Genomic DNA, 23,195 nt, shown 5'->3' with positions numbered 1-23,195 from the left:
AGAGACCTGACCACCGTATACGACATATCAGCGTAGCCTTCTGGTTTTAAGGAGGAAATCTAGAAAAGCTTAATGGCCGCACTTGCAATTGTTGTGTGTTGATCATGAAGCAGATAAATGGCTCCCTCATCCAAATCCCTCGGTAGCAGTTGTTGTGTCTTTTTATGGATCCTGGGCCCTTCAGAACTCCTTTGATCCATGGCCGCCACAATGGAGCTGCTTCAAATGCTGAGTCCAAATGGGATGAAGCCTTCTTACAAAACAAAGTTTAATGCCGGTGGACTAAATATGACTTTTAATTCTTAGGAAGAGGTAATACGAAAACGAATGTTAGGGGATGGCTTGTAAGAAGATTGAGGAAGACGAATTTAGATTGATAAGACAGTAATCTCTTCTTGGTTTTAGTTGCCATGCTTATTTATAGATACAAAGAAGGTAACCTGTGAGTTTAGATCATCCAAATTTTAGGTTGATAGTCTGATTAGTGCGAATCCTACTTCTTTCCTTGTCTCCCTCTCTCCATGCTAGCAATCGACAACTAACAAGGTAAGACGCGACTCCGCATCAACCAACAGGAAAGCTTGGCTTCATTCATTCGCCTTCTCTTCCTCAACAGGTTTGCTCAAAGCTCCTTCCTTCTGTCCATCGGTTCCAGGATTGGCTTCATTCATTCATTCATTCATTCTGCTCGTGGATATCTTCTACTACTGACACAGATACTGTGTCGAGTTGGTACGTGTGGTTTCCAACTTCTTTAGAAGATTTACATAGAATCTTATCTCATATATAGGTGATTGGTGCCAACACAATGTTTGTGGTTACAGATGCTGTAGACGAAGAATATTAAATGAAAAAAAAGTAAGTTTATACCAAAGAGATGGATCTTTCATGATCACTTTCAATGCATTCTTGGCTGCAAATCAGCTTAAGTGACTTGGGGTTGTTCTAAAAAGAGAGTATGTCTTGAATCAATCTGTAATATACCATTTGATGTGAGGCAACACCTGCGTTTTAGGTCTTTCTATGAACTAAAATAGACAGTTGAGAGAGAGAGAGAGAGAGAGAGAGAGAGAGAGAGAGAGAGAGCAAAGCACCCATTCCTTGGAACCACTCTTTGGTTTTGCGTAGAGAGGCAAAGCACCCAGAACCAGCGACGCAGACCGCGCACTCGTTTCTAAGGTCGCTACTGCCATAACATCCATCAGCTTCTCGGGTCTTATGGGCGTCTGCGTGTTGGTGATGTTCTTCGGATTTTAATCCAGTTTTAGCTTTGAAGCTGCTTACTTTCAGGACTCCAAAGGCAGGAACTATGATGAGAGTTATCAAAATCTTAAGCATTCGTCTTGTTTCTCCAATTCGCCGCCATTGTCTTCTTCCTCCAGTTCTACCTACTGCTTTTAGATTTAAATAATTTATATAAATGATTCAGGTTTATAAATGTAACATCTTTATATATTAATTTATTAAAATTTGATGAATTTATCATTACAAATTGAAACTTAAATAACTTGATCGATGGTTTAGGTCGTTATTCTTATATCTCTAGCTCATGCTAACCATCGCCACACCGAACCCAACGATAGTTAAATTCCTAGCGGTTTAATTTAATCCAAAAGGATCGAGACGAGAGGGGGAACAAAACGGCTTTGAGACACAGCACGGACCGTCCGATGACAACCACCGTCTCTCTCTCTCTCTCTCAGCGAGTCCAAACAAGACAAGCCGAAGAACACAAACAGTGGAAATTAAATTTATACACCGGCATATTTGGGATCCGCCCGACGTGCAAACAATTCAGCACAGAGCTGCTGCTCCTCAGAGACAGCACACCCTCTGATTTCATATCTTGCATCGTTTCCCAAGAGAATACGTCCCGTTGACAAACCCCAAACCATGGGTTGCGGATAAATATGTATCAAGTGGACTCCCTGCGGGTTTAATCCGTCACAAGTGGGCTTGGAAGGGTGTACAGGTGTACGGCCAACGAGGACAGGCAGGAGGGGGGAGGAGGAGGAGGAGGAGGAGGAGGAGAAGGCATGGCAATGCGCGCCCCGATCGAGGCGTCGAGCACATGGCCCGCAGTGCGCTCCCGCAGATCCAATCCACCGCACCGCACCGCACCGCGCCCCGATTGAGTGGCTTCAGTCTTCCTCGACGATGAATCCGTCATACTTTTCTCACTATAGAATTCATTATGATAGATTAGCGACGGACGGGAAGAAGAAGTGCTTCCGAAGTTGCTACTTGTGGCCTGCTGATCACGACAGCTCCTTGTGGCGGGCTGGAAATCTCGCACGGCGATAGCGTAGTGAAGTTGGAGTTGGGGCATACCGACGACGATGAAATCCAGGAAGAGCATAGTCATCGGTGCCGCAAATGGAGTCTTGAGATGTTAGAGACGATTCAACTGTCCGATCTGAAACACTTGTCGATATCAAATGGAAAGAAGTCGTTCCTGGAAGATATCAAAAAAAATATAGGAGAAGATTGTTCAAAAACTACTAGTAATGACTTGAGCGAGAGAGTCTGACCTGAAACTTGAGCGAGATATAAAGAAGTCGTTTCGGAAGATATAAAGAAGATTGTTCAAAAAATACTAGTAACTGGAGTAAATATTTTATGATTAAAATTGTTCCGACGAAGGTCATGATATCCATCAACTTTGGACGATCGTTGATTAATGAGATAGCTAGTTATCATCTCATATCAAGTGGAGAAGAAATTTTCAAAGAAAGAATGCAGTTGATTAGGTTTTTCTGTTGGAATTAAATTTGTTCAAGTGTCATAAAGATATTCATTTCATTAAAAGAAAAGTTCGAGATTCATTAAGAAAAAATATATTAAAAGTCTAGAAAAGGATAAGTCAAATTGTTTATTGGTTCTTGAAAGGGTTTGTTGAAAGAGAATTATTCATCTTGAATACGATTAATGTAATGTATATTTGTGGATTATATAAATCCCGTATTATTACAGACTTAACTAATTTTGCCTAAGTCGTGCGGCACTCTTGTGTGTTCGTCCGCAAAGATCAGCCTCCCCGAAACCTCCCATGGTCCCTTAGGACCTACAAAAGAGAAAACGAGTTAGAGAAAGCGTCTCACTTGGGATCCACAAGCAAACATTCCAAGAAACACTTCATAGATAATTCAAATTACAAACAGACTTTACAAGCGCTGAATAATTGCACAACAAAGGATCAAAATGGTCCACTACAGATCGAAAATCTCTCACAAGTGTCCACATGACATAACCTTTATTTATAAGTCTAAAGCAGCCACCAAACCCAATTAAAATGAGACTATTAAGCATTTGACCATCCCTCTACATGCTGTGCAAAGTATGAACATACCAAAAGATACGGACATACATAGCATTATATCAAACATCATGTTTAGAAGTTTGTCCGTGACAATATGTTAGGTCATGAAAGATATAGAGTTTCTGAAATTATAAAAATTTTCTTGAGAGAAATATAGAAGATTGAAGCTTGTCCTACTCTTTCTGATAACTCTATCCCTTCTTCCTATCAAGATTGTTTCTCAAAAGCAATATATGTTTAAAGACATAGTTGGGTTTCTAATAATTTGAAATGCTTTTATGAATTTTGGATCATCTCTTTTGGTATGTTGTCACTTCTTCCTACTTAGCTGTGATGGAGAACAGTGACAGGAGTAGGGATCATTTTTCCGAGTCCGTGAGCTACCGACAGAAAGAGCTAAACTAACTGATATATAACATAGTTGACAGTCTTTAATTATGAACAACGGGTAATAGAAAATTCTTAGTCCAGCCAAATGCAGATGCACCTAAACAGCTTGGAGAAGGGAAAGAATACATTACATCAAGTTGAGACGAGCATCTTCTGTCCTTCAAAATCATTTGTATTGCTTGTTGGATTTAGCCGTGGTTGCAAGCAGTACTCAAAACTCATCTTAGATCTGGTAAGAACTGCTCGCACCATCACTGTATCATCATCATCTTTCAGGTCAGACTCCCTCGCTCAAGTTTCATTTCCCCTAATCAGATCTTCTATGCAAATAATTGCACTAGTTACAGCTCGCAGGATAGTCACAGGGACAGCAGCTGATCATCTTGCTTTTCTGCAGATATATTGAGGGAACTGTCGTCCATCTTCCACATGAACTGCTCCGATCTTGGATATATGTAACGATAGACTTCTTCCGGACTTCGAGGTTAGCATCTTATGCTTTCACTTCTGCCTTTCCATCTCGATAGCACTGGTCATCCACAGGTTTTGCTAGGAAGTAACCATTTTTCTGAAACATACCACCGTAATAGGCACCTTGCAATCGGAAACCTAACATATTTTCCATTAGATTCTTGCAATCTCATGCTTTATCGATACATATATTCATCAGGAACACATTCTATGGAACCGATCTGTTTGTAAATATTGTAGAAAGATGGAAAATCCATGTAGTTTTGGATTTTCCACGAGAGGACAGAGGTGGCAAGAGAAGAGTATGAAAAGCCTAAAGATATTGATGTGATACACAAAATAGACATTATGAAAGGTTGGTAGAGGAAGAACATGAGCACACACTATTAGAAATCCATCTCCAAATAAAAGATAATGCTTAGGATGTAAAGGAGGCTACAGACATTGATCGATAATATAATAATAATATAAAAAAAATAAAAGAACTAAAGGATGAATATGGAAATAGAGAGATGATAGAATTTATCATTTTAAATTAGAATTAGATTTAGAATGTATCAATTTTTATTTTTATTTGTAAGCTCCTTAATTTGAAACTATTTTTAAAATTGATTATTTTGCTCTGATCACATGATAAAAGAAACATAAGAAGTCTAAATGATGTCGCAAAAATAAATTTTATTTATCATTTTCATATGTGATTATAATTTTTTTTTATTATGAAAATCGAATTTTTATAGAGCTGGCCAAACCAAAGTTCAAACATATGGACCACATCTCTATGAACCCTACAAGTCTCTGGAAGTCATGTGGGCACACAGTGAGCAATCAATGCATCAATCTTATGCTATTTATGGACAAGCCCTAAAACCATATGGGCCATGCTGGGGTGTTTTTGTGATGACAACAACTAATGCTGTAATCAAATTCTCTAGCTTTTTTTCTAAAAGTAAAAAAGAAACTTACACTGTAATCAAATGCAATGTTCGCATTCCATCTGATCTCTCAGGATATGACCGAATCCCACTGACTTCAACGTGACATGAGCATTTCCCCGAGCAGCAAGTAAGTAGTAATTTTCGTTGTGCTCAGCCACCCAGGAACTCGAGGAAGAAGACGATAATGGCAGAGAATAGGAGCAACAAGACAGAGCAAGTGCTTAAGGATTTGATAACTGTCATCAGAGTTCCTGGCTTTGGAGTACTGAAAGCGAGCAGCTTCACGCTGAAACTGGACAGAAATGCGAAGAACATCACCAGCACGCAGAGCTTGAGCTGCAATTCACTGCCTTTTCTGCCGATAAATCCTGAGAAGACGCCCGTAAGACCTCCGAAGCTGATGGATGTCGTGGTAGTACCGACCTTGGAAATGAGTTTGAGCTTGAGATCTTGACCAACGTTGGTAGTAGTGCGCGGTTCGTGCGGCTGTTTCTGGGTGCTGTGCCACTCTATGCAGAACCAAAGAGTGACTCCAAGAAATGGTGTCGGCAGGAGAACCAGTACAAGGAAGACGTCAAGGAACGCAGACGCCGCCGTAGCGGCTACGAGTGCCAATGAGCCCAGCAGAGAGTAGCTGAGTGCTTTGAGGAGCTTGGTAAGGAACTCCCTGGTGCTTTGCTGCTTGAAGCTCGGTGGGACTGAGCTGAGCAGCATCAACAGAAGGCCGAACATGGCGGCGAAGAACATCTGAAAGATGCAGATTTTCGTGTTTATGGTAAGGGCTTGATCCGAATTACTTTTAGCGGTCCCAATAAGAGTAGTTATCAGCCCACTGAATGCAAGGGAGACAACAGTGGATGAGAGACCCAACGAATGTTTCAGCTCTGATTTACAGCTTCCATATCCTGTGGAATTCTGATCATGATCATCGCCTGCGTGGAATATGAAGTAGAGGAGGGTGCCGAGAAGCAAACATCCCGGAAGCAGGGCTGCCAGAAACATAGAGCGTTTATGGAGGAGAGTTGAGAAACCAGCTGCTGTAAGGATGAGGAGAGCGCATGAAATGACGAGGAGGAAAACGGTGGTCATATGCTGGCCTCTTTGGACACTGTGATTCTTGCGACTTAGCAAATTGATGGTGAAGAACATTAGGGTTACCCCACAGAGAAGACTGCAGGTGGTGAGGTAGCCGCAGATGAGAAGGTGCAATTCGTTTGCATGGCCTTTCAGATCTCGCTGTGCTATGAAAACTGCAAACACTGCCATTAAGCTGATGATGATATCAATGAAGGCGAACTGTAGGATTTGCTTCAACTTGGATTCATAATAGCTACATGTTTCATAACCTCTTTCTGCCTGAATCAAAGATAGACAAAATCCTCAGATTCTTGAGAAAAGAAGAAGCAGAAGATCTAAAGGCAGCGATAAACATGAATAAGACAACGCAACGAATAAATACATGTTTCCATCCGATACAGAAAAACCTATTGTTGGAAGTTGTTTATAGCAAGCAAATAGAAGAAGAACTAAAACATGTGTCTTTGTCCTATCAAAAAATTATTTTGAGGCTTAAACAAGTCTTGAGAAGTTGCATATCTTTCCAAGAAGCTTAGCAAAGGCTTGAGAATCACTTGTATTAATTTCTTGCATATGTAAATTTGTTTGGGGGATCCAAAAAGAAAAAGATGTGTCAGGAAATTCAAGGAAAAAAAAGCAGAAATAATAAACAGTGATTCATATTATGCTGAGAAGGAACTGAGTGCTTACAGCTTCCCATGAGTTTTGAAACATGTCATCGATTATTGGCCGCGACTGGATCTCGGTCGTGGAATTAACAGTGGTTTGGTGTTGCTGCGAGACAATCAAACATGAGATTAGTGAAGAAGAGGATGGAGGAGGAGTGGTGTTTGTGAAAGAGCGAGCAGATCCGTGAGAGAGAACTTCTCCGGTTTGGTTGCAGAAGAAGAAGAAGAAGAAGGGATGAGAAGACGACAACCTGAGGACTTGAGCGAGACTCTGATGCTGGATTCATCATGCAGATTTCTACCGATAACAAGAGAGGGTGGAGTGGAGAAAGCAATGACAAATATGATCTGGTCTCTGATGATGATATAGTTTTCGGAGTGATGAGGAAAGTCTCTAGGTCCTTCTTCTTGCTTCTTCTTCCTTCCTCCGCGTTCTCTCTTTTCTTCTGAACTGAAACCGCGTCGACGTTGCGTCCCAAAAAAAAAAAAATTGACATCAACTACCCTCTCGTCTCTCTCGTCTCGTCTCTCTCGTCTCTCTCTCTCTCTCTCTCTCTCTCTCTCTCTCTCTAATGGCGTTAATAAGCCGACAACAATATATAAAAATAATTAATTTAGACTAAATAAATAAATAAATAATTTAATGAGCCCAATTAGTAAAATCGTAAATATAATCGAATATAAAATTAATTCATCTGTAATCAATTTTGCTAAAAAATTCTTAAACCAAGATAATAGACTGATATATGTAGAGTTGGTAATTATTTCGATAATTTCAAAATGATTGTGAATCCACCATTAAAACAAAGGAAATGATTGGAGTGATTACATTATTAAAGTAAATAAATAATAAACCAATGAGAAGTATAATGATAGGATTAATAAAATCAAGTTTTTCATCTCTAAAATTTCTAATAAGATGATCGAATCAATAATTATCTTCACGTTGACTGAAAAGTTTCTTTGGTCAAATCAGGTGATCATGTCAGTCTCCTTGCCAGCGGATGCACGGCAGATCTGCACATTAGTTTGATGGCCTTATCCACGTCGATGGGTCTTATACTCTTATCAGCAAGTTTCCGGTTGTTCAGATCCGAACCGAATCGAATTGTGTTTTTGGGATTCGATTCGATTAAGGTAGGATAGTTCGAATCAAAATTAATTCAAATTTATTTAATCAAATCATTTCAAAACTTATTAATCCGGTTCGATTAACCAGTTAATCGATTTATAATTTTAAATAATTTTAAATATATTTTTTTAAATAAATTAATTTAATTTAAATCAGAAATTTTGATCTCAGCGATATGATAAGATTTATGAAATTGACCTCATATCATTTATAAATTTAGTTATCTATCCTATTTGATTAATCGGTTTGAATTGATTAGAAACTTAATAATAAATTTAATTGATATTTTTTTAATTAAATTTAATTTAATTCGGTTTGAACTAGTTAAATTAAAAACCATTTATAACTTTTAAAATTAAAATATTGATGAATCGATTTGGACTGATTTTAAATTGGTTTAGGCTAATTTTATATATATATATATATATATATATATATATATATATATATATATATATATATATATATATATATATATATATATATAATTGCTGGGTCAGATTCTACCGTTAGTTTATTTTTAAAAAAAAATTAATAAAAATCTAATATGCCAAAATTATTCAAAAAAGAATAATCTTAGAAAAATAAAAAAAGATAAGATTAATAATATTAACTATCCTCCTAAACATAAATCTTTATCTAAATTAAATAATATATGATAATATTTAAAAATTAAAAATGCAATTCGATTATCAAGTAAGGATTTTTATACGTAGAGGAGTGGGCCATAAATTAACAAAAGAAGATAAATAAAGAAAAGATGGAGAGCAACATATAAAAGAGAAGTGATAGATGGAGATGAGGCGAACTGAAGACGATGGGAGAGGTAGTCGGAGGGAGAGACAAGGACGAAAGGAGAGAGAGTTCGTTTTCTTCATGTAAATACACTCTAAAATGAATTAAGTTAAGGGTAATTAAGTAATCTTATTATTTTGTGTGGGCTATTGTCATGTCACTTATCGCAAGCCTAAAACCTTTTCGTGGCTCTTAGAACATTGTCTTTTCCTAGCTTTATATGCCATCCTCGTGCTGTTTATGATTGTGTTGTCCGACTAAAGGAAAACTGTGATGGGGTTGGATGCATCGATCTGATCCAGAGAAATAGAGAATCTGATGACGCAGCTGTACATTAAAACCAAGATGACAGCTTGGAGAAGGGAGAGTTGGCTTGACTTATCCTTCAGACAAGTCTAAATATCTTTCCCTTACATCTCGTATGTTTTGTTTGCTGGATTTAGTTGTGGTTGCAAGCGAACACCTCTCACAGCATCATTTTGTCTTCTCATCTTGACGAGTCGTTTATTTTATGTTCTGGAAGTTAAAAGAAAGGTATAAGTTTCTTGTATTTTATGTTCCGAGAGACCTGACCACCGTATACGACATATCAGTGAAGCCTTATGGTTTTAAGGAGGAAATCTAGGAAAGCTTAATGGCTGCACTTGCAATTGTTGTGTGTCGATCATGAAGCAGATGAATGGCTCCCTCATCCAAATCCCTCGGTAGCAGTTGTTGTGTTTTTGATGGATCCTGGGCCCTTCACAACTCCTTTGATCCATGGCCACAATGGAGCTGCTTCGAATGCTGCATCCAAATGGGATGAAGCCTACTTACAAAACAAAGTTTAATGCCGGAGGACTAAATATGACTTTAATTCTTAGGAAGAGGTAATACGAAAACGGATGTTAGGGGATGGCTTTTACAGAAAATGTAAAAGGAAGACAAAAAAAAAAACATTGCTGTATCAGAGGGATTTAGATTGATAAGACAATGATCCCTTCTTGGTTTTAGTTATTTTTTGAAGTCTATAAATAAGCATGCATGGTATCTTAGGTGGATAGGTAACCTGTGAGTTTAGATCATCCAAATCTAGAGTAATCAAATCTAGAATGATCTAATAAAGTTATTAGAGCCATTGATAGTCTGATTAGTTCGAATCCTACTTGTTTCCTTGTCTCCCTCTCTCCATGCTAGCAATCGACAGCTAAGAAGGTAAGACGCGACTCCGCATCAACCAACAGGAAAGCTTGGCTTCACTCATTCCCCTTCTCTTCCTCAACAGGTTTGCTCAAAGCTGCTCCTTCTGTCCATCGGTTCCAGGATTGGCTTCATTCATTCATTCTGCTCGTGGATATCTTCTACTATTGACACAGATAATTTGTCGAGTTGGTACGTGTGGTTTCGTTCTTCTTCAGATTGATGGAATATAGTCGGTACGTGTGGTTTCCACCGAGCATGAAGAGATTTAAAGAGGGTCTGTCTTGAATCAATCTGTAATCTACCATTTGATGTGAGGCAACACCTGCGTTTTAGGTCTTTCTATGAACTAAAATAGACAGTTGAGAGAGAGAGAGAGAGAGAGAGAGAGAGAGAGAGAGAGCAAAGCACCCATTTCTTGGAGCCACTCTTTGGTTTTGCGTAGAGAGGCAAAGCACCCAGAGCCAGCGACGCAGACCGCACACTCGTTTCTAAGGTCGCCACTGCCATAACATCCAGCAGCTTCTCAGGTCTTATGGGCGTCTGCGTGTTGGTGATGTTCTTCGCATTTTAATCCAGTTTTGGCTTTGAAGCTGCTCACTTTCAGGACTCCAAAGGCAGGAACTATGATGAGAGTTATCAATATCTTAAGCATTCGTCTTGTTGCTCCTATTCGCCGCCATTGTCTTCTTCCTCCAGTTCTACCTACTGGTTTTAGATTTAAATAATTTATATAAATGATTCAGGTTTATAAATGTAACATCTTTATATATTAATTTATTAAGATTTGATGATTATATCATTATAAATTTGAACTTAAATAGCTTGATCAGTGGTTTAGGTCGTTACTCTTATATCTCTAGCTCATGCTAGTTTTCTTTCTGATGTCATTTACTCAGACTCGATTTAACTTTTACTAATACAAGAGAAGACAAAGAACAACAATGGAAGGAAGATAACATTGGTCATCGTGTGTCTAAATAAGGACACATGACATGACCATTTAATTTGTATCATGTAGGTATAAAAACTATTATATGTGCAAAAATAAACTTTTATGTTATGATTGAAATTAAATAACATTTAATCGATTTTACGATGCATAACTTTTGATGTTATCCGAAAAGGATCCTGTGACTTATAATGACACATTCTTTAGAAACCGTTGTTGAGGTATATTTATAGACGAGAAATAAGTTATTAAGAGAATTCCTCTCATCAACAACATCACTTAAGGAATTCTATTATAATATAGATATTTTTTGTATTGATAAAAATTTATCATCAGAATTTAATTAATTTTATTATATGTTTCATCCAATTATAAAGGATCACATAATCTAACAATTTTTACATCTCAATCTATTGATCCTCAAGTGTAATCTATTTGACATTATGTTTTAATATGCCATAAGACATTGGCTCGACAGAGTTATACTATACTTTTTTAATTTTAATATTTTAAAAATATTTTTACTTCCAATTAAATTATGTTTCATATTTCTTAATTGGGTACAATAAATTATTATTATGTGCAAACAATTTTATCGAATCTTGCGAGACCATTAATTCGATCTTAGGATCTCAGTCCAATACAATTTTAATCCTTATAATTTTAATTGTCACTATCCCTGAGACAATCCGACCATCACCTAAATACTAAAGTACAGTTAACCATCGCCACACCGAACCCAACGATAGTTAAATTCCTAGCGGTTTAATTTAATCCAAAAGGATCGAGACGAGAGGGGGGAACAAAATGGCTTTGAGACACAGCACGGACCGTCCGATGACAACCACCGTCTCTCTCTCTCTCTCTCTCAGCGAGTCCAAACAAGACAAGCCGAAGAACACAAACAGTGGAAATTAAATTTATATACCGGCATATTTGGGATCCGCCCGACGTGCAAACAATTCAGCACAGAGCTGCTGCTCCTCAGAGACAGCACACCCTCTGATTTCATATCTTGCATCGTTTCCCAAGAGAATACGACCCGTTGACAAACCCCAACCCATGGGTTGTGGGGATAAGTATGACTCCCTGCGGGTTAATCCGTCACAAGTGGGCTTGGAAGGGCGTGCACATCACATGGGGTACAGGTGTACGGCCAACGAGGACAGGCAGGAGGGGAGGAGGAGAAGGCATGGCAATGCGCGCCCCGATCGAGGCGTCGAGCACATGGCCCGCAGTGCGCTCCCGCAGATCCAATCCACCTCACCGCATCGCATCGCACCGCACCGCACCGCACCGCAGCAACAACAGACCACATAAATATTACATGAAGCGCAAGACGACAGAAGAGAACGGTTGCGCGAGACAAATATTTACAGGCGAATCGTCGTGCAGAGATTTTGGAGAGGGGAATTCCAAAGGCGAAAAAAGGAAGCCGAAATTAACACTGCTAAGGAAGGGTAAATTTGAACGGGTAATGGAACGACCTTTGATGAACAAGAGGCGGGATTTGATGCCTAATTCCACGAATTCGATGCCTTCTCGCTCTTGGTCTTCGCGCAGCCACCGCTCCGAGCCGCGGATGCGCCCGGCCCGGCCTTCTCCTTCTTCGGCGGCGAGAACAGCTGGCCGAACCCGAAGACCGGGCTGGACTTTGCGGAGCCGCGGAGGGAGCATACTGGGACGTTGAGGACCGGGGCGACCCGGACGACGTTGGCGGAGTAGGACCGCTCCATCCCCCGCGGCCGAGGCCGCGGCCCGCCCGTGAAGCTTCCGGGGCTGCTCGAGCTCCGCTCCAGCCCGTGGAACACCACCTTCCCCGACGGGTTCATCCGCGGGCTGTCCACCGGCACGGTCAGCGGCGGCGGTGTGGCCATCTCCGATGACCCGGTCCGCCTGATCCGGCTCCGTCCGAGTTCCGTCGCTGCCGGCAGCGGCCGGACCAGCCGGACCATGGGGATGTGGTGGTTGGGCTTGTCGGAGTCGAGGGAGAACCGTGGGAGGTCCTCGTGGTCCGGGCCGGAGGAGGAGGAAGAGGAGAGGGAGAGGCGGGCGGAGATCGAGACCGATTCCGAATCGGAGTCGCGGAGGAGGGGCAGGCTCAGCGACGGCTCGAGCGGGGACGATTTGTGGTTCCGGTGAAAGAAATGCTTCAGGGATCGGGCGTCAGGGTTAGGGTTATTGGACTTGGCGGCAGCAGGGGCGGGCGAAACGTTCTCGGGGTGGTCCGCCTTCGTGATCGCCGCCCGCTTGAGGCCGAGCAGCTCCCGCCATCGGCTGGTGCAGCTCGGCGCGCGGGGAGAGAAGACATAGGGGTCCGAACCAGAGACCTGGGCCACCCTCAGCGACTTCGGCTGTTCCGGCGAGCGGATCTCAGCCACGGAGTGCATCGACACCGGCTTCGTCGCCGCCAGCTGAAGCGGTACCAGCTTCCCATCGGCGAACAGCTCGTCGGCAGGGAGCATGGCGACGGGATGATTGAGCCGGAACTCGAAGTCGACGAAGTCTCCACCAGAATCCTCCCCATCAGGGCCCACGTCGGCCGGCTCCCCCGCCTTGTCGGCGGCGATGAGATCGCGGCCGAGGGAGATCCTCGAGCCGAGGCGGCAGAAGGCCGATAAGGCCGCCGGCCGGTCGAGGAAAGCCTCTGTCGAGATGGCGACGTCGGTAACCATGGCGGAGGCGGTCATCTATACCATTAAACAAAGAGGTCTCGCAGAATCGGGAAATTACGCCGCGACCAAAGAAGCCCAACGTACTTGAAGATGAAGTACTCCGCCACTCCTGCGGCTCATTTATATAGACCGGTTCGCACTAGGATCGGTCCGGTCCACGATAAGGACGAACACGATGCCGACACGCAAGTCATCATTTTTTGTGCGGGCACAGAGCGGTATTGTTTATCCCCACCCGTTCGTTCCCGTCGTACCCTACCCTGCGTCGCAAGTGGAGGAGACCGACGCGGGACCCGGTGGCGATCCGAGATGGGTGGAGGAGTGGGTAATCGACGTTGTATTTGCAGGGGCTGAGATTCCTGTGAAGTGTTCCCGTGACGGCCTTGTCGCGCTCCCCACCGTCTAGCTTTGACCGGTACCCCGACGGCCCCTGGCGGTCGCCGTGCTCCCGAGCACGTGACGAGAACGGCGAATCCTCCTCATCTTTGATCCCATCAACGCAGTCTGCTGCGGTTGTCACCTTTAAACTTTATACGGAGACGAGAGCAAAGAAGGGGCGGTTGATTGTTTTGGTGATGGCGTTGCAGCAGCAACTCTTTTTGGAAGTCGTCTCCAAGGACTGCTTCATCAGGTAAAGAGTAGATCACATTGCTGTTGGTTGTCCCATGGTCTCGTAACGTATCTTTTACTTGTTCGAATTCCTTGGTGTGGCGGCCACGTCAGGGGGTCGCCACGTGATATCATGACGGTGGATCTCCTCCTCGTGTCGCCGTGCTGCGGAATTGTGGGGTGGAAACGAGACAGGTGACCTGCAGTACGCTTCGACGATGCCAACAAAGGATCAAAATGACCATGCTGCCCATCCTTTCCATGTACGCCGAGAAATGATGCTCCAACTAGGAGGGGCATTTCGGGCAGGCGGTTGTGGGTGCTCCGACGAGTCTCTTTCGAGGGCGTCCCAAGAATCACGAAACTGCCCTCGCCTCACGACGGAAGTCACCCCCCCGCTTGTTGGTTTCCTGCCAGCCACGAGATGCTTTCCGACCGGCCACGAAACGTGCCACGAAGGGAAACTGGGCATCGGCTGTGGGGCCCCCAACTGGCCATAATAGTCTCCCCGTGTCTTTTCCATCAGCTTAAAACTTTCGGGAACAGTACTAATCCAACATCAGCGTGGAACACAGGTAGTAAATATTTCCTTCTTTCCTTGGTAGGATGAGACAAGTTGCAAACGGTGGTCAGATGTGTTATCATCGACGCTGCAGCAATGCCATGTTCAAGAGAGTCCAAAACGCACTAGTTTGTCCGATACGTGTGCATGGGGAACATGGAGTTTGTCATGGCATGGTTAGATTACATCACGAGTTACTCCCTGGTCGAAGATCAAACGGTTCAGCGGGACTTGGCCCAGCATATCCGACGGCGGACCCGCTTCTACTGTACTGCGAGGGTGAGGTGGCACGAACTCCAAAGCAGATCTTGCAGGCTGTATAACACACGAGATCTCGCATTAACTGATGCTGCAGCCGACCCTTCGCCGAGATCACTAAATGGATATTGGTGACATTGGACTCATGATCATAATGAGATGTTTTTATGAGCATATCTTTGGCCATATTAATGGATCTGATGCTATGTGTGGAACAGTGTCCCATATCCTCACAAACAGAGATAAGCGCGAGGGATTTCTGTGCGTGTTAAGCACTCGGCGCAGTGTTTCATCATTATTTCTTGTTTACAGTTCATGCGACTGTTTGGCCTTCGCATTTCCTGCTCAACTTGTGCCAGAGTGCCAACCAACTATTGCTTCAAAGACTTCTCTGGCCACAGCTCGAACAGCAGCGGGGTGTCAGCAGAACACCACCTCACACAAGCAGAAAAAGACTCCTCATTGTTCTCAACAATGTCAAGTTTGGAACTCTGGTTAGCATCCAGAGGGAATCCAGTGGGCAACGTAACACCAGTGGGAGATGGCATTTGAGGGGATGAAGCTCTGCTCACCTAATGCTGCCACTTCATTGCAATCATGTGCTTTTTTGGTGAAGGAGATTCTTTCAGCTTTGAACCCCCCTCTCTCAGACGCTAGAGTGGGGGGACAATCCAAGCTTTTAGGTCATGGAACATGGCTTTCTAATAACTAGTCACATGTCTCTTCCTCAAGATCCTTGGTTGAAGAGCATTATTCTATGCCTGGATGGGAGTTTGTGTCATGGCCTCTCTCATTCCAACAAAAGGAATATGAGGATCTGCAATGATTTCTATACTTTTGGCTTTCTGAAAGGACCCTCATTGGAGCCACTAGGAACCATGTGATGGCTTCATGACTTTATGCAGAGCTGCTTGCATTTCATATCCTTGGTCTGTTGGATGGGGATTGAAGGAATGAGTAGCCTAAGTTTGCTGAAGTACCAACCAGGCACTGAGATCGCTATAAAGTTAGCTTGTCTTCTGAATTGGCTTACTTGTAGCTTTGTTGCCTTTTTGTTTGGCTCCATGGCAGTGGTAGAGTTGAAAAGCCGTCAAGCTTGTGAAGCAGTTGCACTAACATTGCAAGTTTAGTGCCTACTTCACTGAATTGGCAATAACAAGTCAAAGGATTAAAAGCAGATGGGTCAGGCTGGGTTTAGATTTGAAGTAGGCCAATTGTTCAAGTAGCCCAATATCCTCTTCCCACACAACATAGGTTATCTGTCAGTGAAGTCTCGTCACTGATGAGGTAGAAGCCATGTTGATCGACAGTAAGTCCTCTGGTTTCTTGACCTTCACATAGTCTTGAAGCAGAACACTAAAAAGCAAACCCGTACTTCTCAGCTAGGCAAGTGGTTATGGGAGGAATCAATGAGCTTCTTTCCAAATAGTGTTCTGCAACTTAGTTTTGACTACCTTATTACTGTGACTTTTTTACTTTTTGATGTTTCAGGTAGCACATTGGGAAATATGCATTTGATTTTTTTTAGCATCAGAGCTATGATTTCTCACATGATATCATAGTCAGCTAAAAGAATTAAGTTTGTTTTTCTTAGTTAATCAGAACTCAGAACTCTATAATTTTGACGAATAGTTGAGAGCACATAGCTCATCAAACAATTATTCAGTGTTTATAGTCTTCAAACTGAATCTTAGCTTTCTTTTTGTTGCTCATCAAGGTTCAATCAGTAAACACTATATAATCAGAACTCAGAAATAACAACTTCAATCTTCACTCTTTCAGACTGTTTTTTGCTTAAGCTAATCAAGTGTTTTGCAGTACAGCTTTGGAGAATCTTCCACTATTTCCCCTGTGATGTTTTCTGCTTGGTTCCTGAAGATGTGGCACATGATGTTCTATTGCTTCATGAATAGGTAATCCTGATAGCTACTGGTAAACATCTCTATAGAAGAAACCACTGTATCATTGTAGAATTTTGTTTGCTGAATAGGATGACAAAAGACACAAACTTAAGAATAACATGTATTTTGCTACTTGGATCTGATACTGCCTAAATGCAAGTCCTTGTCGATTGATGCTTGATGACAATATATTCTTATGAAGTCTATGCAAGTTTAGCAGTTGAAGTGGATCCATCATAGTTTTTCCTACCACATCCAACTATATTAAATTAATGTCTCCATCTTTTTGGCTATATGAAATTTAGAATGAGAATTCGGGAGGCCGCAGAGTTGCACATGTTGATTCATTCTTCTCCATGTTTTAGAAACAAAGGATAAGATGCCTCTGACTGAACATTAGGCAACTTGCAATTCTGATGCATTATTCAGTGTTTTCTTGTGCCGATATCATCTCTTTCGTTTTCTTATTTGCGGAATCGTACGACTACTTTTGACTTCCACACGCAGGTCACGAAAGCCAGCTGCGGTTGCGGTCAACAGCCGATGTGTTCTTTGCGATTTCTTAATTGTTTATGCGGATAAAAAAAGTCTGCTGCTGACATTAATTGAAGTTGGATTTTTTCCACCTCAAATTGATAACCTCTTGATATAAGTTCTTGAACTCGTATGAGAACAGCAAGCATTTCAACGCACTGCTTCAAGAAATCTACCTGGATTAGCAAAATGCCCTGTTTTCCTTCAGACAAACAAAGCCTTTACTGTCCTTTATGCACAGTGAACAAATTGCATCTCGCACCATTATATTGTCCCAACAAGATGTCATTCGGAGAAGTTGATTCTTTAATGGAAGTCAATGTTTTGAACTGCAACTTTTTTCGACCCAGAACGAATTCTGATGGCCAAGTTGTGTCGAACCAGCAAAAAATTGTCATTTATAATCAATCGCAAGAGTTGATATTCATTTGAACCATCTTTCATATGTATGTAGTCGATGAACAGATTCACTGCAATCTATTCCAGCATAATAATTCTCTAACTAGAAAGCAAAGTTCTAAAGAATATCCAGCAGATGCTCAGCAAACCGATCATGTCTTGCTCTGCTGTGATATAACTCTGACTTCATGCTTTGGATTAAGCTTTATGTCCTTGGTTAACATTCCTTTCTGAACAACATATACATGGTCATTGTTGTAGATGGATTAATTTATAGATTTCATTTTCTTTGTTGAGTCACATCCTACACATTACCTTCATAAATAAATTAATCATTGTCCTTTAAGAAATGTCCATAGTGATGACTGTTTCCTTCTGTTGTTCATTGCATCTAGGCTGTCGTTTGTGGTAGGAGCCTTCCCTCTGTGTCTATGGTTTCCATACATGTCTGAACTCTGAAACCATGTGAATGATGTGCTGCAATGCATTCTTAGCCCAATCTATGGGCATATTTTTTTTGCCTCTGCAAAAAACCAAGAAAGTTGTGAAGAGATGAACAGTACATATATGCTTTGACCTTTTCTTCCATCAAGTATCAACCAGCTGGAATCACATCTGTGGGCTGTGGAAGCTCAACTTTTGGGTGGAGAAGGAATTGGCTCTTATTCCACTTCCATCAGTCATGACCATACCAAGCTTTATCTCAATGGACAAAATGGATGGATGATGCATGGACCCAGCAACAGGTTAATCCAAATTAAACACACAAGTCTCAATTCATTAGGTTGGGATGAGAAGGACAGTTTTGTTTCGACCCACTTACTGCCAAACTACTCGGCCTCTGCTTTGCAGGTCAGAATCTTGAAGTTCCATGAAGGCAGCAACCACTTCCATGACCACACAACCATGTGGAGCCTCAAGTATGTTGTGAATCATGAGAAGAGTGCATAGATTTGACAAAGCACGTATCTTGTGTGGGATTATCTAAAGATAGATTTGTACTTTAGAAAATTGAGAGATGATGGATGGTCAAGTCTTGTGCCTCTTTCACGAAGAGGTGGGGGGGGGGCGGTAGGTAGGCTGAGCTAGGAGTAGTGATGGGGAAGGTCAACAGTTGGAAGATGGAGTTTGTGTTCTTCTTCTTCTTCTTCTTCTTCTTCTTCTTCTTCTTCTTCTACTGTTTGGTTTCATCAAGGAAAAAAGGTGTTTGCACTTGGCGATAAAGCCACGGTCAAAAAGCCACAAACCAGAGAACAAATCAACATCGTCTCTATCGATTCTTCCCTTGATGGAGAGCCTGGTTTCTTTCATTAGGAATGAGAACGAACATGGCGAGCGAAGAAGAAGAAGCTGGAGAAAGCCGGTGAAAGGACTGACTCAACGAGTCATATCACAAAAGCAAAAGCGTGCGTGCGTTTGAGTAAGGCATCAAAGAACAACCAGCCGTGAAAGATACACCTTACGTGGACGACCACAACTACTAAATTAGTCCCACTTGATTAGAAGGCACATACATATGCCTAAGAAATCTGATATGATTGAAAAGAAAATTCAAACTTATGATCTAAGAAATCTGATATGACTGAAAAGAAAACTCAAACTCAAACTTATGATCGATTGATAATGATTTTTTATAATATATTTAATTGGATAAAATATTTTACGATAGCATTCTATTTTGTGCTCTGCATGTATTTTGTATTAAAAGGCAGATGATATCCATAGATTAGTACTTCCAACACCGGCAAATCCAAGAAAGATTTCATCTGTACGATTACCAGACAAAGATAACTTCTCCCCAAGTCTTACTTGTATCAGCAATGCACAACCTTCGTTGGCTGAGCTTGCTCAAATCATTATCATCAAAACGTAGCTATCAGTACTCCACAGCGACCGTGGGTGGGCACCTCGCCTGCCTAACGGATCATGTCGCCACCGGCAGCGCATGGTAGAAGAATAAATCCAAAGCCGGTGTGATCGCGACCTGTTGTGCTATGAATTCAACGCTACCTAATGAGCCGCGTGATCGACCGGCGGTAATCCGGCGATCTCACTGCAACGATGACAAGTCATGGAGATAACAGAAGGGGATGGATGATATCTGAGGACGACCCACTCCAGTCGTGGAATGTATAGCCTCGCTTGCTTGACGCCATGAAGAGCTCCGACGCTGCCATCTTCGGGTCCCCGTCTTGCTGCAGCAACGACAGTGGTTCCACTGTGCACGCCTTTTTCGGCTCCGGTTTGTGGACGTCGGATCGTCTTCGGACAACAGCGATGGAGGCAGGTGAAGTGACGGCAATGGACATATTGCATATGGTTTGGCACCGATCGTTGCTTTGCCCATCCTTTGGTCAATTTTTAAATAAAAAATATAAAAACATATTATCATGATTATATCAAATAATGAGAATCACTCTAGCAAAACTCTTTTTCTTCAAGTATTTTATTCTCTATTTTTTTATAATCAATAATGTCTCGCTACTCATTATCATTTTCAACTTAGAGAATAATCTTAAAGTTATTAATCCTCATCATATTTTTTAGATCCATCAATATCATTTTCTTACAAGTGCTAGTAGTATCGCTCTCTCTCCTCAAATCATTTCTTATGTAGCTTTTATAAAATCCTTGTGATCCAAGCTTGCAACAATATATGCCAATCAATCTCAGGATCATCTTATATAATTTTGAGAAACTCTCCAAACTTTTAAAGGGCACATAATGTATTTTTAATTATATGCAAGCTATCAAAACTTAGGCAAATGGATTTATCAATAATTTTGCTAACAAAACTAATTCTAACAACAAAGGCAAAATCCACACCTAGCAAAATAATTGTCTAAATAATCATTCTGGAGACAACATGCAACAATGTCACAACAAAAGTGCTAACAAATTGAAGCAACAATTCAATAACAAAGTCATCTATCAAATATATGACATGAAAAGTTATGTTGCCAAGAAATGTAATCGCTTGTAAGCTACTATTCTATAGATATTTTAGCCTTCATACCCATCTTATTTTACATATCATACTATACCTATTTGATTTTCATTACCATCGTCATGTGCTCACTTTGTTACTCAATCCTTTCAACCTTCATCAAACTGACTTCATGGTAAATGTCTTAAAAATGATTTATATTGGTTCTACAAACCTTCCCTCTTCCTTAAATATTTTTTTGTATTTTTTTTATGTTCATTATGTTCCTAATATAAAGAAGAACCTAAAATTTATCTCTAAATTATATTTTTTTAATAACATTTATATTCAATTCTTATATTTTTTTATTTGTTATAAAGGATCTTAATACGGGCCACATCTTATAGAGGGGCTAAATAGAGATTGAGCTTATGAATGACCAACTATTGTATATTTACATCAAAATCCATCTTTACTTTGACCACCATTAATACTTCATTTCAAAAAAATGACATAATCATTTAAAACATTTTTCTTTTAAGGTTCTAAATCATATTGTTTGTCCTTGTAATTTATTTTTATCATCATCATCTTGTCATCTTTTTATGTAATTTATGCACATACAGTGAAAATCATAAGCTTCCATTTTCTACATCTTCTCTAGTAAGTAATTCACCTCGAGCTTATATATTATGATATTTGGGGTTCTTCGTCAATATAATCTGGATTTAACTACTATCTTATTTTTTAATCATTTTATAAAGTTTATGTGATTATTTTTTCTTAAATTTAAACTTATTGTTCAATGATTCATTATTTTATTTTACTCTAATAATAATGGTAAATTTTAAAAAAAATTATATATTTTTTAAAACCAATAGAATCTCTCATTTTCTCACCACTTCATATATTTCTAAATATAATGAAACCACACAATGTCGTCATCAGCACATCGTCCGAATTGGTCTCACACTCCTTCCTCAAACTTCTTTATCTCTTTAATTTTAGTCTCATGTGTTTGTTGCAACAACATCTTATTAATCATATGTCCATTTCGGTTTTCAATATGGTTTCATCATTTGAAAAATTATTTATATTTTAGTGTCTATGTTATCCATGGTAAAACCCTTCACACATAATAAATTGGATGCCCAATCGAAATCATGTATTTTTTCTTAGATACTCTACCAACCAAAATATTTTTAAATATTTTGATCCATCAACTAATTTTTTTTTTTTTTTATAAAAAATATTTTGATTTTGTGGAATCTATTTTTTTCTTATAAATTACTTGACCTTTTTTTGTCTGAACTTTTCAATAATTTAGTTAATTGAATTCCTAAAATGTATAAATCAATCTAAACACCTTATTCACTTGGGACCCATCAGGTCTCTACTCAACGGTGCATGATAAATAATAAGTTACATCATCCATCCAATTCCCCTATTAGAATATCACGCATCAAGAGAATTCACGATAAAATTTGGTTTCAATATCCCCTATTAAATTCTTCTTGTCTAGTACTGGAGATGTTGTTGGCCATATATTAATTCATTCAATAGTTAATAGATCCAAAAATTAAGTCTTTAAATTAAATAATTTTTTATAAAATAATCTCAAAAAATTATTTATAAGTCTTTTACTATCAACTAAGTTTTAAAAATTCATAATATAATATTTTATTATGAAATAATATATGAGACTTAGTCTCATGTTATCTAAATTAAACCTTTATGGGGTACAATTGAGATTTTCATATCAAACAAAATTCTGATAGGTCCATTAATAAGTATAAAATATGACTTATTGTAAAGGGATTTCATCAACATCTAGGCCTTAAGTACCATAACACATTTAGCCAAGTTATCAAGCTAATAACAATCTTATTATTTTATATCTTATCTTATCTAACATTGGGGGACTTCAATAATTGAACATGAATAATATATTTTTTTATGATCATTTTTCCAATACTGTACTTATAAAGTAATATACATGCTTTATTAATTATAATTTTACTCAACAAGTTTATAAGATGCATAAAGGCTCAAGCAAACTTCTCCTGTTTTGGTATCATAAATTCCAAAGACATCTAGTCTCAATTGAATTTCATAATTCTCAGTCTAATTTATTAGTTTATATAAATAATCCTAATTATTAATATAATAAAATTAATAATAATTAATCATTTTATTCGATAGCTCGAAAAAATCGATCTAATTGGTTAATTCCATGATGTATGTTGTCCTCGTTCCGAGATAAAAATCGATCATCTCTTTTTAAAGTAAATATTTATTTTCAGAGTGTTATCGTCAACAGTCATCCTTTATGATTAGTGCTTCGTTTTCCATCAGCTAATTTTTTTTAGGAAGAAAGTACGTTGAAGTATTCCATTATATCAATCCCACC

At 40.0% G+C, this 23,195-nt stretch overlaps 3 protein-coding genes across 6 annotated transcripts; 1 reads left to right on the top strand and 2 right to left on the bottom strand.

The window, feature by feature from the left end:
• Positions 1–2,931: 2,931 nt before the first annotated feature.
• On the bottom strand, positions 2,932–7,247 carry LOC135608121 (uncharacterized). 3 transcript variants are annotated; one of them, XR_010485423.1, is made up of 5 exons: positions 7,115–7,247; positions 6,886–6,969; positions 5,147–6,474; positions 3,841–4,318; positions 2,932–3,064 (listed from the first exon to the last, which is right to left on the bottom strand). XR_010485423.1 is itself a non-coding variant. In XM_065100630.1 (3 exons), the coding sequence occupies exons 1-3, from the start codon at positions 7,151–7,153 to the stop codon at positions 5,269–5,271; spliced, it is 1,329 nt and encodes a 442-aa protein (XP_064956702.1). In that variant the 5' UTR covers positions 7,154–7,247; the 3' UTR covers positions 3,701–5,268. The 3 variants fall into 3 exon arrangements, 1 of the variants encoding a protein (XP_064956702.1); XR_010485422.1 differs by having other exon boundaries at positions 3,841–6,474; XM_065100630.1 differs by lacking the exon at positions 2,932–3,064 and having other exon boundaries at positions 3,701–6,474.
• On the top strand, positions 3,795–6,860 carry LOC103979024 (uncharacterized). Of its 2 annotated transcripts, XM_018823684.2 has the most exons (4): positions 3,795–3,985; positions 4,107–4,193; positions 4,921–5,098; positions 5,190–6,860. In XM_018823684.2, the coding sequence occupies exons 1-4, from the start codon at positions 3,795–3,797 to the stop codon at positions 5,208–5,210; spliced, it is 477 nt and encodes a 158-aa protein (XP_018679229.2). In that variant the 3' UTR covers positions 5,211–6,860. The 2 variants fall into 2 exon arrangements, 1 of the variants encoding a protein (XP_018679229.2); XR_010485424.1 differs by lacking the exon at positions 4,921–5,098 and having other exon boundaries at positions 3,853–3,985.
• Positions 7,248–12,263: 5,016 nt separating the features above from the next.
• LOC135608123 (uncharacterized) lies at positions 12,264–13,675 on the bottom strand. The gene has a single exon (XM_065100638.1). The coding sequence runs from the start codon at positions 13,609–13,611 to the stop codon at positions 12,439–12,441; it is 1,173 nt and encodes a 390-aa protein (XP_064956710.1). The 5' UTR covers positions 13,612–13,675; the 3' UTR covers positions 12,264–12,438.
• Positions 13,676–23,195: the final 9,520 nt, after the last annotated feature.

Source organism: Musa acuminata, chromosome BXJ2-3 (genome assembly GCF_036884655.1).
Source record: "Musa acuminata AAA Group cultivar baxijiao chromosome BXJ2-3, Cavendish_Baxijiao_AAA, whole genome shotgun sequence".
Taxonomy (NCBI): Eukaryota; Viridiplantae; Streptophyta; class Magnoliopsida; order Zingiberales; family Musaceae; genus Musa; species Musa acuminata.
The sequence above is the reverse complement of the archived record's forward strand: the minus strand, read 5'-3'. Positions and strand labels throughout refer to the sequence as shown.

Coding starts and splice junctions, on each gene's coding strand:
- LOC103979024 (XM_018823684.2), top strand. CDS start 3,795: ATGCAGATGCACCTAAACAGCTTGGAGAAGGGAAAGAATACATTACAT. Junction 4,194..4,920: donor GACTTCTTCCGGACTTCGAG/GTTAGCATCTTA, acceptor GAATTTTTATAG/AGCTGGCCAAACCAAAGTTC. Junction 5,099..5,189: donor TGATGACAACAACTAATGCT/GTAATCAAATTC, acceptor CTGATCTCTCAG/GATATGACCGAATCCCACTG.
- LOC135608121 (XM_065100630.1), bottom strand. CDS start 7,153: ATGATGAATCCAGCATCAGAGTCTCGCTCAAGTCCTCAG. Junction 6,970..7,114: donor AGTCTCGCTCAAGTCCTCAG/GTTGTCGTCTTC, acceptor ATTGTCTCGCAG/CAACACCAAACCACTGTTAA. Junction 6,475..6,885: donor TTCAAAACTCATGGGAAGCT/GTAAGCACTCAG, acceptor TCTTTGATTCAG/GCAGAAAGAGGTTATGAAAC.
- LOC135608123 (XM_065100638.1), bottom strand. CDS start 13,611: ATGACCGCCTCCGCCATGGTTACCGACGTCGCCATCTCGACAGAGGCT.